Genomic DNA, 12245 nt, shown 5'->3' on the forward strand with positions numbered 1-12245 from the left:
GCCTGAGGCACCAGAGGTTTCATGTTCAACCTTTGGCACTACCACAGCTAGAGCTAAGCAACAAGACCCTTTAAAAATTAATTGGGATTGTTCTTATCTCACACCTGTAGGTGGGGAAAGAATTCAGAAACATGTAGATTGCTGTGCTTAGGAGGAGTGATGAACTGGGAGAAGGACAGAACATAGTGGAGAGAGACCCAAGGCTCAACTCCTGCCGATGGAAGTCAGCATTGGGTAGGATCTAGGGCTGGGAGGATGTCCTATAGGGATTCCAGGTAGAGGACGTTCTTATTTAGAATCACATAAAGAGCTATGAAAAATCGTGAGGCCCAGACTGAATTAAATCAGCAGTTCTCAGGAAAGAACCAACCATCAGTTCTTTTTAAACCTTCATAGTGAGTCAGTTTACCCCAGGGTTAGTAGTAACCACTCTTTTTAAAAATTTTTATTTATGTATTTATTGGATAGGGACAGAGAGAAATTGAGAGGGGGGGAGATAGTGAGGGAGAGACACAGAAAGATATCTGTAGCCCTGCTTCACCACTTGTGAAGCTTTCCCCCTGCAGGTGGGGACCAGGGGCTTGAACCTGCATCCTTGCACACTGTAATGTGTGTGCTTAACCAGGTGCACCACCACCTGCCCCCTTTTTAATGAGAGACAGAGATACAGAAAGAGAGAGATGAGATAGAGTGATAGAGATATCAGAGCACTGCTCAGATCTGGCTCATGGTGACACTGTGAATAAAACCCTGGGACCTCAGAGTCTTAGGCATGAGAGACTTTTGAAAAACCATTAAGCTATCTTCCCAGCCCAGGAACCACTCTTTAAAGTCAGCAAAGAAGCAACTGCTGCTTTGAATATGTTTACATTTTTATGAGAGATTGGAAGAATAAAAAGTTTGCAGAATCTGAACGAATATATCTCAAGTAAAGGAATCTGAGGGAAGGCATCCCAGTAGAGGTGAAAAGTTGAGAAGGGGGCAGAGCAAGAACTCTGAACATAATAGAAAGAAATGATTTGCCTTTCTGATCAATTGAAGAGTGAACTTTAAAATTGAATTAAGTTATCTATAATACAACTGCAATAACTATCTTATTCATTAGGAAAAAAAATGACTTACCCATTCCAAGTGTACTTCCAGAGCAGGTAACTGTAATAAATAAAAACAACATATATCTATATATCTGTATCTATCTCCAGGAGGTAGAGCAGTGGATAGGGCATTGGACTTTCAAGGATGAGGCCCTGAGTTCAATTCCCAGCACCCCATGATCCCATGTGCCAGAATGATGTTCTGGTTCCTCTCTCTTTCATTGACAAATAAATAAATATGAAAATAAGTATATATATTGCGAGAGCAGGGGATAGTTCAACTAGTAGAGCTCATGCCTTGCCATGTAGAAGTACTGGGTTTGAGTACTAGAACCATGGAAATTATATATGTAGTAGAATAGAGACTTTTTTTAATTAGGAAAGAGTAAGGCATTTCATCAACTGCTTTTCCCCTAGCATCTTTTGAAACTCTATTTTCCCTTTATCTGTGAATATTAATTATAGTCATTGATTGTCAAACAATAAACCAACTATATCAGTTTTATATTATTTTAGGTACATCCTTTATCATATTATGGATGTTTCCTTCTGGGGCCAAGCTGTGCACCTTTCACCATGTGCAATGACCTGGGTTTGAGCCCCTGGATACCACATGGGAACACTGTGCAATGGGGAACAGTCCCAGTGGAATTTTTTAAAAATAAAAATTAAATATATAAGTAAATGAATAGAAATCATCATGAAGTAAACAGGGCAGTACTTGAAGACTATCTAGATATCGGAGGTAAGAGAGAAACTGACTCTTAGATTTTTGTTTGTTTGTTTGGTTCCTGTACCTGAGAATGATGATAAAAGGAAGAGGAAAAACTGTATCAGAAGATCGAGAGTTATTTTCAGCCCTGAGGAGTTAAAAATGCTTACAGCACCTCAAAGTAGAGCTATCAAGTTTGAATATGGGTGTTATAAGTTAAAAGAGAAGGGTTGGAGGTCTTATAAGTTAAAAGGGAAGGGCTGAAGGTAAAGATTTGGGAGTCTGGCTTTTTCATTTTAAAATTGAGATAATAAAATCTATTGAGTGTAGCTCTTAGAGTTACTTCTGAGCTTCCAATGATGAGATAATTGAATGTGGAAACAATATATTGTGAAACATTTGTCAAATATGTTAAAGCACAGTTATTGAGCTGTATGTAGGGTTCATTCTTATTCCCTGAGCCTAATCCTCCTCATTCCCATGCTTTGGGCCAACTTGTGTTCTGGATAAGATAATTAAAACATAGGATCAGGGAGTCGGGCTGTAGCGCAGCGGGTTAAGCGCAGGTGGCGCAAGGGACCGGCATAAGGATCCCGGTTCGAACCCCGGCTCCCCACCTGCAGGGGAGTAGCTTCACAGGCGGTGAAGCAGGTCTGCAGGTGTCTGTCTTTCTCTCCTCCTCTCTTTCTGTCTTCCCCTCCTCTCTCCATTTCTCTCTGTCCTATCCAACAACAACAATAATAACTACAACAATAAAACAACAAGGGCAACAAAAGGGAATAAATAAATAAAATAAATATTTAAAAAAATAAATAAAACATAGGAATCATCCATACTCCCAGCCTGTCTCTCTCTTTCCCTAGTGGGGTAGGGCTCCAGGACACATTGGTGCACAGAGAAGTTAGGCTGGTATCATGGTAGCATCTGGAACCTGGTGGCTAAAAAAAGGTTAAGATATAAAGCAGAACAAATTGTTGACTAATCATGAATCTAAAGGCAAGAATACTGCAGATGAAGATTTGGGGGTCTCTGTTTTGGAAAAAGCTAGTAGGTCTATTTTAGGTATATTCCAAGGGGCCCATGACTTTATTAGTTTTTGCCTGCGCCTGATATCTAGTATACAATACCCAAAGTATTGTCTGGGGAGAAGGTTTCATATCAGCAGGGAAGCAATTACAGAAGCCAGACCTCCCACCTTCTGCACCCCATAATGATCGTGGGTCCATACTCCCAGAGGGATAAAGAATAGGAAAGCTATCAAGGGAGGGGATGGGATATGGAGTTCTGGTGGTGGGAATTGTGTGGAATTGTACCACTTTTATCCTATGGTTAAAAAAAAAAAAAAAAAGGATCAGAGCATGACAAGCAAGGACAGAGACAACACCTAAAGAGGGACTGGTCTAGTTCTATTAGCTGGAGCTAATTTACTTTCTTGTTACCTGACTGGAAATTTTAGATTCTGTTTATCAATAAAGCTTTCTGAGGTGACATTTACCCCTCTTGCTATGTTCACCGGCAGTTCTAGGGATTCTTTATCCTCCTCTCCCTCCTCCTTCTCTTTCCTCCAGAGTTTTTTTTTCCTCCAGAGTTATCGCTGGGGCTCAGTGTCAGCGCTGGGATGCATTGGATCGACCTTCTCGTGGTGCATCCCGTGAGTACCCATTCAGTGGGGAAACTGACGATCCTTCCTAGCTGACTGAATCCACATGGATCCCAGTCACTTTCAAAGCCAGCAACAAGCAGCTCCTGACAGCTTTCAACCTGACCTTTTGACTGGCTACGGAAGAAGGGCAAAGGCTAGAAGAAGAAGTGTCAGCGCTACAAATCTACTGCTACTGGAGGCCATTTTATTTTTCCCTTTTGTTGCCCTTGTTGTTCATCATTGCAGGCTTACTATTGTTGTTGTCGTTGTTGTTGGATAGGACAGAGAGAAATCAAGAGGGGGGGAAGACAGCGAGGAGAGAAAGATAGACACCTGCAGATCTGCTTCACCGCTTGTGAATTGACCCCCCCCCCCACCATTGCAGGTGGGGAGCTGAGGGCTCGAACCGGGATCCTTATACCTGTCCTTGAGCTTCTTACCATGTGTGGTTAACCCGCTGTACTATCACCCGTCCCCCACCCCGTAAATTGTAGAAATATATGAAAAAGGGAGTCAGGTGGTAGTACAGCGGGTTAAGCGCAGGTGGCGCAAAGCACAAGGACCGGCATAAGGATCCTGGTTCGAGCCCTGGCTCCCCACCTGCAGGAGAATAGCTTCAAAAGCGGTGAAGCAGGCCTGCTGGTGTCTTTCTCTCCCCTCTCTGTCTTCCCCTCCTCTCTCCATTTCTCTCTGTCCTATCCAACAACAATGACAACAATAATAACTACAACAATAAAATAACAAGGGCGACAAAAGGGAATAAAATAAATATTCAAAAAAATGATATAAAAAAGAAATATATGAAAATATGTGACCACACCCTAGGCACAGTAGCAGAATGTGCTAGGGCACAGGGCAGGAGAATTGCTAATTTTTTTTTTCTGCCAGTTCTGGTGAGTTGACAATTGCAGACAGTCAAGATTGTCTGCCCACCCATATTTCCAAGCCTATCTATTGATTTATAATTTTTTTTTTTATCCTCCAATTCTTCCTCAGCCATATATCTGAATGTGTGCAAATAAAGGTTCGGGTTTCTTAATTTCCAACATCTCAGTCTATTGCTTCTCAGACTATGTTGAAAATCTCAAATCTTAAATCATTTTAAATTAAATAATTTTAAATTGGCAAGCATCATGTTCCTTTCTTTATGAGGAAGAGAGGGAGACGGAAATGAGTTTGTCCAAATCAAATAACAAAGCACCACAATTCCTTAGAAATTTAAGGTTCTCTAAAGTCAGAATCTGCCAGCAGGACCTGGGAATGTCACATTCTCTTTATTTAAGGTGAAGTCAGAGATGGGGTGGGGGGTAAGAGGGAGAGAGAGAAGGAGAAGAAGCTTTCTTCAATACTGTGGGGCCCAGATTCAAATCTGGGCCGTGTACATGGCAAAGCAGCACACTATCCAAGTGAGCTACTTTGCTAGCCCCATCACATATTCTTTGAGCCTTCTACCTAACAACTAAATGTAATTGCTCTAAGTTAGTTTTGTTTGCTTGTTTGTTTCTCAAAAACAGTACTGCTCAATTCTGGCTTATGTCAGTACTAGAGATTGAACCTGGGACCTCCTGAGCTTCAGTTTGCATGACCATTATGTTATCTCTCTGATCCTTTGGGCCATTTAAAAATGAATGGTCATAACTTCGGTGTACCTGAATATATTTTTTTGGGACAGAAAGTAAGCTTCAGTCCTGATTCAGTAACCGGTGAGACCATCACAGTATACACATCTCCACAGGGAATCTCAGCGACATCACAGAAACTGAGGCCAGCACCCGGGACACATGTGAAAATGCCTTTGGAACCATAGAGGTCAGTGCTGTAATTGGCAGAGCCTCTGGAAGCTTGCCAATGGATCCTGATGCCGTTAGGACCCAGCCTATATAATTTCACCCCCAAAGGGCAGCAGGCACCTGGAGGATAAAAACAAACACAGATAACTTATTATACCATCATACCAACTTTATGGCCTTTATTGCTATGGGGAACAACCTAGGTTGCCTATTTTAAGTACTAAGTGGTTAGAGGAAAACTTGAAGGATTACTCATGGTGGGCAAACCACAGGATCAGAAATCCATGTGTTTGCTGGTGGGAATGTAAATTGGTCCAACCTCTATGGACAATAATCTGGAGATTCACCAGAACTATAAATGGATTTACCATCATTAATCCCACCCCAATAAGGAAAGAAAGAAAGAGAGAGAGAGAGAGAAAGAAAGAAAGAAAAAAAGAAAGAAATGAAGGAAGGAAGAAAGGAAGGAAGGAAGGAAGGAAGGAAGAAAGGATGGATGAAAGAGAAAGAAAGAAATGAATAATGAATTTACCTGGAGTTGGATGGTAGCACAGTGGGTTAAGTGCACGTGGCGCAAAGCACAAGGACCAGTTAAAGATCCCGGTTCAAGCCTCTGGCTCCCCACCTGCAGTGGAGTCACTTCACAAGTGGTGAAGCAGGTCTGCAGGTATCTGTCTTTCTCTCCCCTTCTCTGTCATCCCCTCCTCTCTCCATTTCTCTCTGTCCTATCCAACAACAATGACAACAATAAAACAAGGGGCAACAAAAGGAAATAAATAAATAAATAAATAAATATTTTTAAAAAAACAAGAAATGAACTTACCTAGGTGGAGACACACCCATTTCAGTGTATGTATTACCATGCCCAAAGACCTGGGTTGGAGCCTCCACTCCCTACCGGCAAGGGGGAAGTGGCGAAGCAAGTAGTATAGGTGTGTCTCTGTTTCTCTCTCTCTACCCCCTGCCCCTTCTCAATTTATCTGTCCTGCCCTATATAAAAAAAAATGACTGCAGGGAGCAGAAGCTTTATCATGCAGGCACTAAGTCCCAGTGATAACCCTGGTGGCAATTAAAAAAGGGGGGAGGGTAGGGGTAGATAGCATAGTGGTTATGCAAAGAGACTGTCATGCCTGAGGCTCCAAAGTCCCAGGTTCAATCCCTGCACCACCATAAGCCACAGCAGAGCAGTGCTCTGGTAAAATAAATAAATAAATAAATAAATAAAATAAATTTTAAAAGGCCCTTCCTTATGACCCAGAAACACCCTTCCTGGGAATATAAGCAAGGAAAACAAAAACACCTATCAGAAAATACCTATACACACTTATGTTCATAGCAGCTCAGTTTGTAATAGCCCAAAATTTGGAAGCAACTCAGATTCCAACAACACATGAAAGGCTAAGAAAGTTGTGGTGCATATCCACAATGGAATACTATGCAGCTATGAGAATGATGAAGACATCTCCTTTCCTATATCTTGGTGAACACTTGAAAGTATCACGTTGAGTGAGACAAGACAAAGACAGAAAGAAAGACCAATACCAAAACCAAATGATCTCACTTAGGGCAGGGGTAGATAGCATAATGGTTATGTAAAGCGACTCTCAAGCCTGGGGCTCTGAAATCCCAGGTTTAATCTCCTGTACCACCATAAACCAGAGCTGAGCAGTGCTCTGGAAAAAATTAAGAAATGAAAACAAATGACCTCATTTATAGGTGGAATTTAAGAATAAATAAAGGACAGTAAAGGAAACCCTAAAGTGAAATTTGGACTGGGTGTGGCCTGTTGCACCAAAGCAAAGGACTCTGGGAGAGGAAGGAAAGGGGTGGGGTGAAAGGACACTGAGGTCCTGGTGTGTCTCCTAGACACTTATCAAGGGGAGATGAGAGATTGAATCTTACCCGTTAAAGACTATACTGTAAACCAGTGGGCCCAGTGGTGGTACACCTGGTTAAGCACACATGTTACAATGCACAAGGACCTGGGATCAAATCCTCACTCCCCACCTGTTGGGAGGAAGCTTTCTGAGCAGTGAAGCAAGTCTTCAGGTGTCTCTCTCTTTCCCTCTCTATCTTCCCTTCTCCTCTCAATTTCTTTCTGTCCTATCTAATAAAAAAGAAAGGGGAAGGGAGTCCGACGGTAGTGCAGCAGGTTAAGCGCATGTGGCGCAAAGCGCAATGACCGCATAAGGATCCCAGTTCGAGCCCCTGACTTCCCACCTGTAGGGGAGTCGCTTCACAGGCAGTGAAGCAGGTCTGCAATTGTCTATCTTTCTCTCCCCCTCTGTCTTCCCCTCCTCTCTCCATTTCTCTCTGTCCTATCCAACAATGGCGACATCAACAACTATAATAACTACAACAACAATAAAAAAGGGCAACAAAAAGGAAATAAATAAATATTTAAAAAAGAAAGGGGAAAATAAAATTAAAGAGAACTAAAAAATGAAAGACTATCCTGTAAACCATTAATAACCCCAATTAAAAAAAAGAAAGAAAGAAATCACATGTAAGAGTGGTAGGGGGTATATAACAGTGAATGATGGTGCATCAAAAACTCTACACTTGGCAGAAACATACTACATGGGACTCAAACTTTCTGGGTCAGACGGAATCCTTGCCAAGAGGCTTCATAATGTCTTAGGTTCAGATGATATGAATTTAGTGGGACTGAATCTATGTATAAATGATCGCATTTAGCTGTAGCTGAAAGGACCAGTGTTGCTGAGATGATAATCATGACAAGTGAAGAGCATTTACTTATACGACAGACAAATGTCTTTTAAGTTTTTCTGGCCTACATTTCACCCTTGCAAATTGATTAGGTGTTAGTTTTAATACTGTTTGGTTATTTATTTATTTTTTAAAAAACACCTTGAACAGGACACATATTATGTGTCAAGCAGGGCACCAAATGGTAGATTCCTCAGTCAGGAAAATAAGGATGCTACTGTATAATATATTTCAAATTTAGTTATTTAGGGCTTGGGAGATGGCATAATAGTTCTGCAAAAAGACTTTTGTGCCTGAGGCTCTGAGGTCCCAGGTTCAGTCCCCAGCATCATTATAAGCCAGAGGTGAGCAATGCTCTAGATTTTCTTTTTTTCTCCTTTCTTTTTTTCTCATTTTCTCTCTCATTAAAATAAAAAATAAAAGATTTTTAAAAAATTCTGTTATATATAATCAGGTTCATTTGATTTATTCTTTAAAAACATGTTTATTTAAGTGTGAAGATAAGCAGCAGGTCAGAACTGGACCCAAGTAGCTCACCCAGTAAGGCACGTGCAGCCCAGGCTCAAAACCCAGTTTTGAAGGCTTTGGCACCAGGGGGACATTCTGCTGCTATGGTGCTTCCCTCTCCTATGTCTCTCTCTTTCTCTGAAATAAAAGTAATTAAAAAAAGACAGACTGGTAGGAGTGGAATTGCACATGGACTAGGCCTCAGTGCCACAAGCAAACAAATAAACAAGAAGGCACATCTTCAGACTCCAAGCTAAAGACATTTCCTACTACTCCCAAGATGACAGAATCACATTTCATCTCTCCCATCCCACTACCTGGAGTGAACACACTGACTTCTATCCCATTAAGTTTTGGAAGTACCTACAGAGTTTTATTATTATTATTTAATATTTATTTTATTTATTTTCTCTTTTGTTGCCCTTGTAGCTTTTCATTGTTGTTGTAGTAATTATTGTTGTTGTTACTGATGTTGTTGTTGTTGGATAGGACAGAGAGAAATGGAGAGAGGAGGGGAAGACAGAGAGGAGAGATGGACACCTGCAGACCTGCTTCACCGCCTGTGAAGCGACTCCCCTGCAGGTGGGGAGCTGGGGGCTTGAACCGGGATCCTTATGCCAGTCCTTGCACTTTGTGCCACATACTCTTAACCTGCTGCACTACCGCCCAACTCCCCAGGAGTTTTTTTGTTTGTTTGTTTTTGTTCTTTAAGGAGTGCTCCAAAGAGTCACCTCATAGAATTAGAAATAAACGAGAGGAATCTTATCTGCTAACTCTATGCCATTTCTACCTTCCTTGTTATTCTGTAATGTTTGGTCTTGGTGAAGAAGAGACACCAGGCTTGTAATAGATGTGCTCTTTTAGTGTATTGGGAGAAGAAACTATAGAAGGAACTAAAGTGGTTTGGAAAAGAGAGGTGTCAGCATAGTAATAATAAAGAGAAAAGGGAAAAATGAAGTCAGTAGATGTGATCTAAATGCTTCCTGAAAACTTGGCCAGACTGACTTACTCTGTACTGCAGCTAGTGGTGTCAGATAAAAAATCTTTCTTCTTGGGCTGGGGGGTGGCATGCCCAGTTAAGTGCACATATTACCATGCACAAGGACCTGGGTTCAAGCTTCAGTGCTATTTATCTTTGCCTTTCTCCCTGTCTCTCTGTTTCTATATCTGAAAAAAGTAAAAAAAAAAAAAAAAAAAAAAGTGGTTAAAGTCCTGGTGAAAGCAACAACAAAAATAATTTTAGTAGCCTGGAAATGGCTCAGTGGTTAGAGTACTGGGCTTGCAAGCCTGAGGTCCTGAGTTCAATCCCTGACTTAATATATACAGTGGTAATGCTCAGGTTATGTGTGTACATATGTATATATATATTTATCTATGTATTTATCACCTATGTCTATTTTGTGAAATATATATATATACATATATATATATGTATGTGTGTGTGTATTTTTTGCCTTCAGGGTTACTGCTGGGGCTCGGTGCCTGCACTATGAATCCACTGCTCCTGGAGGCCATTTCTTTCCCATTTTGTTGCCCTTGTAGTTGTTATAGCTATTGTTGTTGTTGGGTAGCAAAGAGAAATTGAGAGAGGAGGAGAAGACAAGAGGAGAACAGAAAGATAGACACCTGCAGACCTGTTTCACCACTAGCGAAGCGACCTCCCTGCAGGTGGGGAGCTAGGGGCTCAAACTGGGATCCTTACGCTGGCCCTTGTGCTTTGTGCCATGTGCATTTAACCCTTTGTGCTAATGCGCAGGACCCAAAATAAATATTTAAAAAAAGAATTTGAGCTCATAATTCTAGCCAAGCAGAGGTGCAGGGTTTGTGTACAGATTTATGATAGTCAAACTTCTTATTGACATGCTAGAGTTTAGAATTAACTTACTGAAGGAGTAACTGTGGTAGGCACAGTCAGTGGTCAATCCACTGGCACTAACTGCTTTTAATGCCACAGTGTAATTGACGCCACACATGATGCATCCCAGGAGGCAGTAGTTTTGGTGGGTGTGGCACTTGGATTGTCCAATGTGCGTGTCCAGAACTGTGACATAGGTCTGGGTCCCAGTACCAACAGTCCAACTCACGTTGATTACAGATTGGGTGACCTGTGTTACTGTCAGACCAGTTGGACAACATGGCACTTACATGGGGAAAAAGAGAAAGAATTAGGGATTCATTTTTCACTGAGGGTTCCTTGTGGGACATGACTAAGAATCATATTTTGCCTGTGTTTCATTCAGTATTTCAAATTTTTCCAGTCTTTACTTAGTAATCAAAATTTTCTGTTGTGCTTAGCAGTAGGTGCTTACCTGTGTGAGATTTCTAGTTCCATATGAGTTGATGTTGGTCTTTCGCTCATAAAAATTAACAGATCTTTTGTTTTTAAAATTTTCTTTGGTTAAGTAAAATTCCACCACCCCCCCAACACATGTATCACTTAATATGAGCTGTTTGTAGTGGCTTCTTCCTCTACAAACATGGGGCTCTCACTTTTCCACCTAGTGGAAATGTGTAGATAACACACCTTTCAACACATCCTTGAGATTATTTTCTTCCTACAGGAGATTTATAACACTATCCCAAACCCTCAGGTTACACCACTGTTGAAGGCAATTGTCATAATTTCCTTTTACCCCATGAGATACACTCAGGTCTATCCTCGGTGATATTAGATGAGAGAAGGAAAAGTTGGTGTAGATGAGAGAAAAGGGAAATTTTAGTGTCTTCTGCTCCCATTTTTCAAAAGTATCTCCAGAATAAAGGGGAAACAAGAGATACAAATGAGAAAGAATGTTGGTGATGTGAATTTTCTTTCACCCTCTTACTCTTACTTTTTTTTTTTTTTTTTCAGAATAAGAAAGAAAGGGGAGGGCAGGTTTGATTCCTGACACATGATTTGGTCTCTCTCATAAAAATAAATAATTTTTTTTTCTTAAAGAGGAAAATATTTTGTTGTCTCAACTTTTAAAATCCCAACTGTAAATTACAAAGCAATGATTGTATTACCCACTTCTCTCAGCATAGCATTTACAAAGAAATATACTTTGCTTTTCTTATGCATTTTATAGTATATCAGTCATATAGGAAGGCTGAAATATTCTTAGCTTCCTAAAAATTTCACAGTTAGATCTCAAATTTTCAGGGGTCAATTATACAGGATCTAGGATATTTAGAATCTTCCTATGTTTTTAGTAGTCTCTAATCTGCTGTTTTTTTCTCTTAATTATGCTTCAACTTTAATAGTACTGAGTACCATCATAATTGTACATGAAAAAAGATAATGTCCACAGATTTGAATGAATTTGCTAAATCTCATTCATCTTAAAGCTATAATAACTTTCTTCTTAAAAAAAAATATGGTGGGAATGTAAATTAGCAGTCTGGAGAACTCTCACAAGACTAGACATGGTCCTTCCACATGACCCAGTAATACCTCTCCCGGGGATATACCCCAAGGATTCCATAACACCCAACCAAAAAGATATGTGTACACCTATGTTCATAGCTGCACAATTCGTAATATCTAAAACCTGGAAACAACCCAGGTGCCCAACAACAGTTGAGTGGCTGAGAAAGCTGTGGCATATATACACAATGGAATACTATGTAGCTATTAAGAACAATGAACCCACCTTCTTTGACCCATTTTGGATGAAGCTAGAAGGAAATACGTTAAGGGAGCTAAGTCAGAAAGATAAAGATGAGTATGGGATGATCCCACTCATCAACAGAAGCTGAGAAAGAAGAACAGAAAGGGAAACTAAAAGCAG

At 40.6% G+C, this 12245-nt stretch overlaps 1 protein-coding gene across 1 annotated transcript in view; it reads right to left on the reverse strand.

The window, feature by feature from the left end:
• Positions 1-204: 204 nt before the first annotated feature.
• FNDC7 (fibronectin type III domain containing 7) overlaps positions 205-12245 on the reverse strand; it is a 48623-nt gene continuing 36582 nt past the window's right edge. Inside the window, exons 12-15 of the mRNA XM_007528701.2 lie at positions 10361-10615; positions 5098-5358; positions 1123-1152; positions 205-260 (exon numbers count right to left, since the gene is read on the reverse strand). Of these exons, the coding sequence (XP_007528763.2) occupies positions 205-260; positions 1123-1152; positions 5098-5358; positions 10361-10615 (602 nt within the window). The remainder of the gene's footprint in view (positions 261-1122; positions 1153-5097; positions 5359-10360; positions 10616-12245) is intronic.

This window comes from Erinaceus europaeus, chromosome 11 (assembly GCF_950295315.1).
Source record: "Erinaceus europaeus chromosome 11, mEriEur2.1, whole genome shotgun sequence".
NCBI classification, from domain to species: Eukaryota; Metazoa; Chordata; class Mammalia; order Eulipotyphla; family Erinaceidae; genus Erinaceus; species Erinaceus europaeus.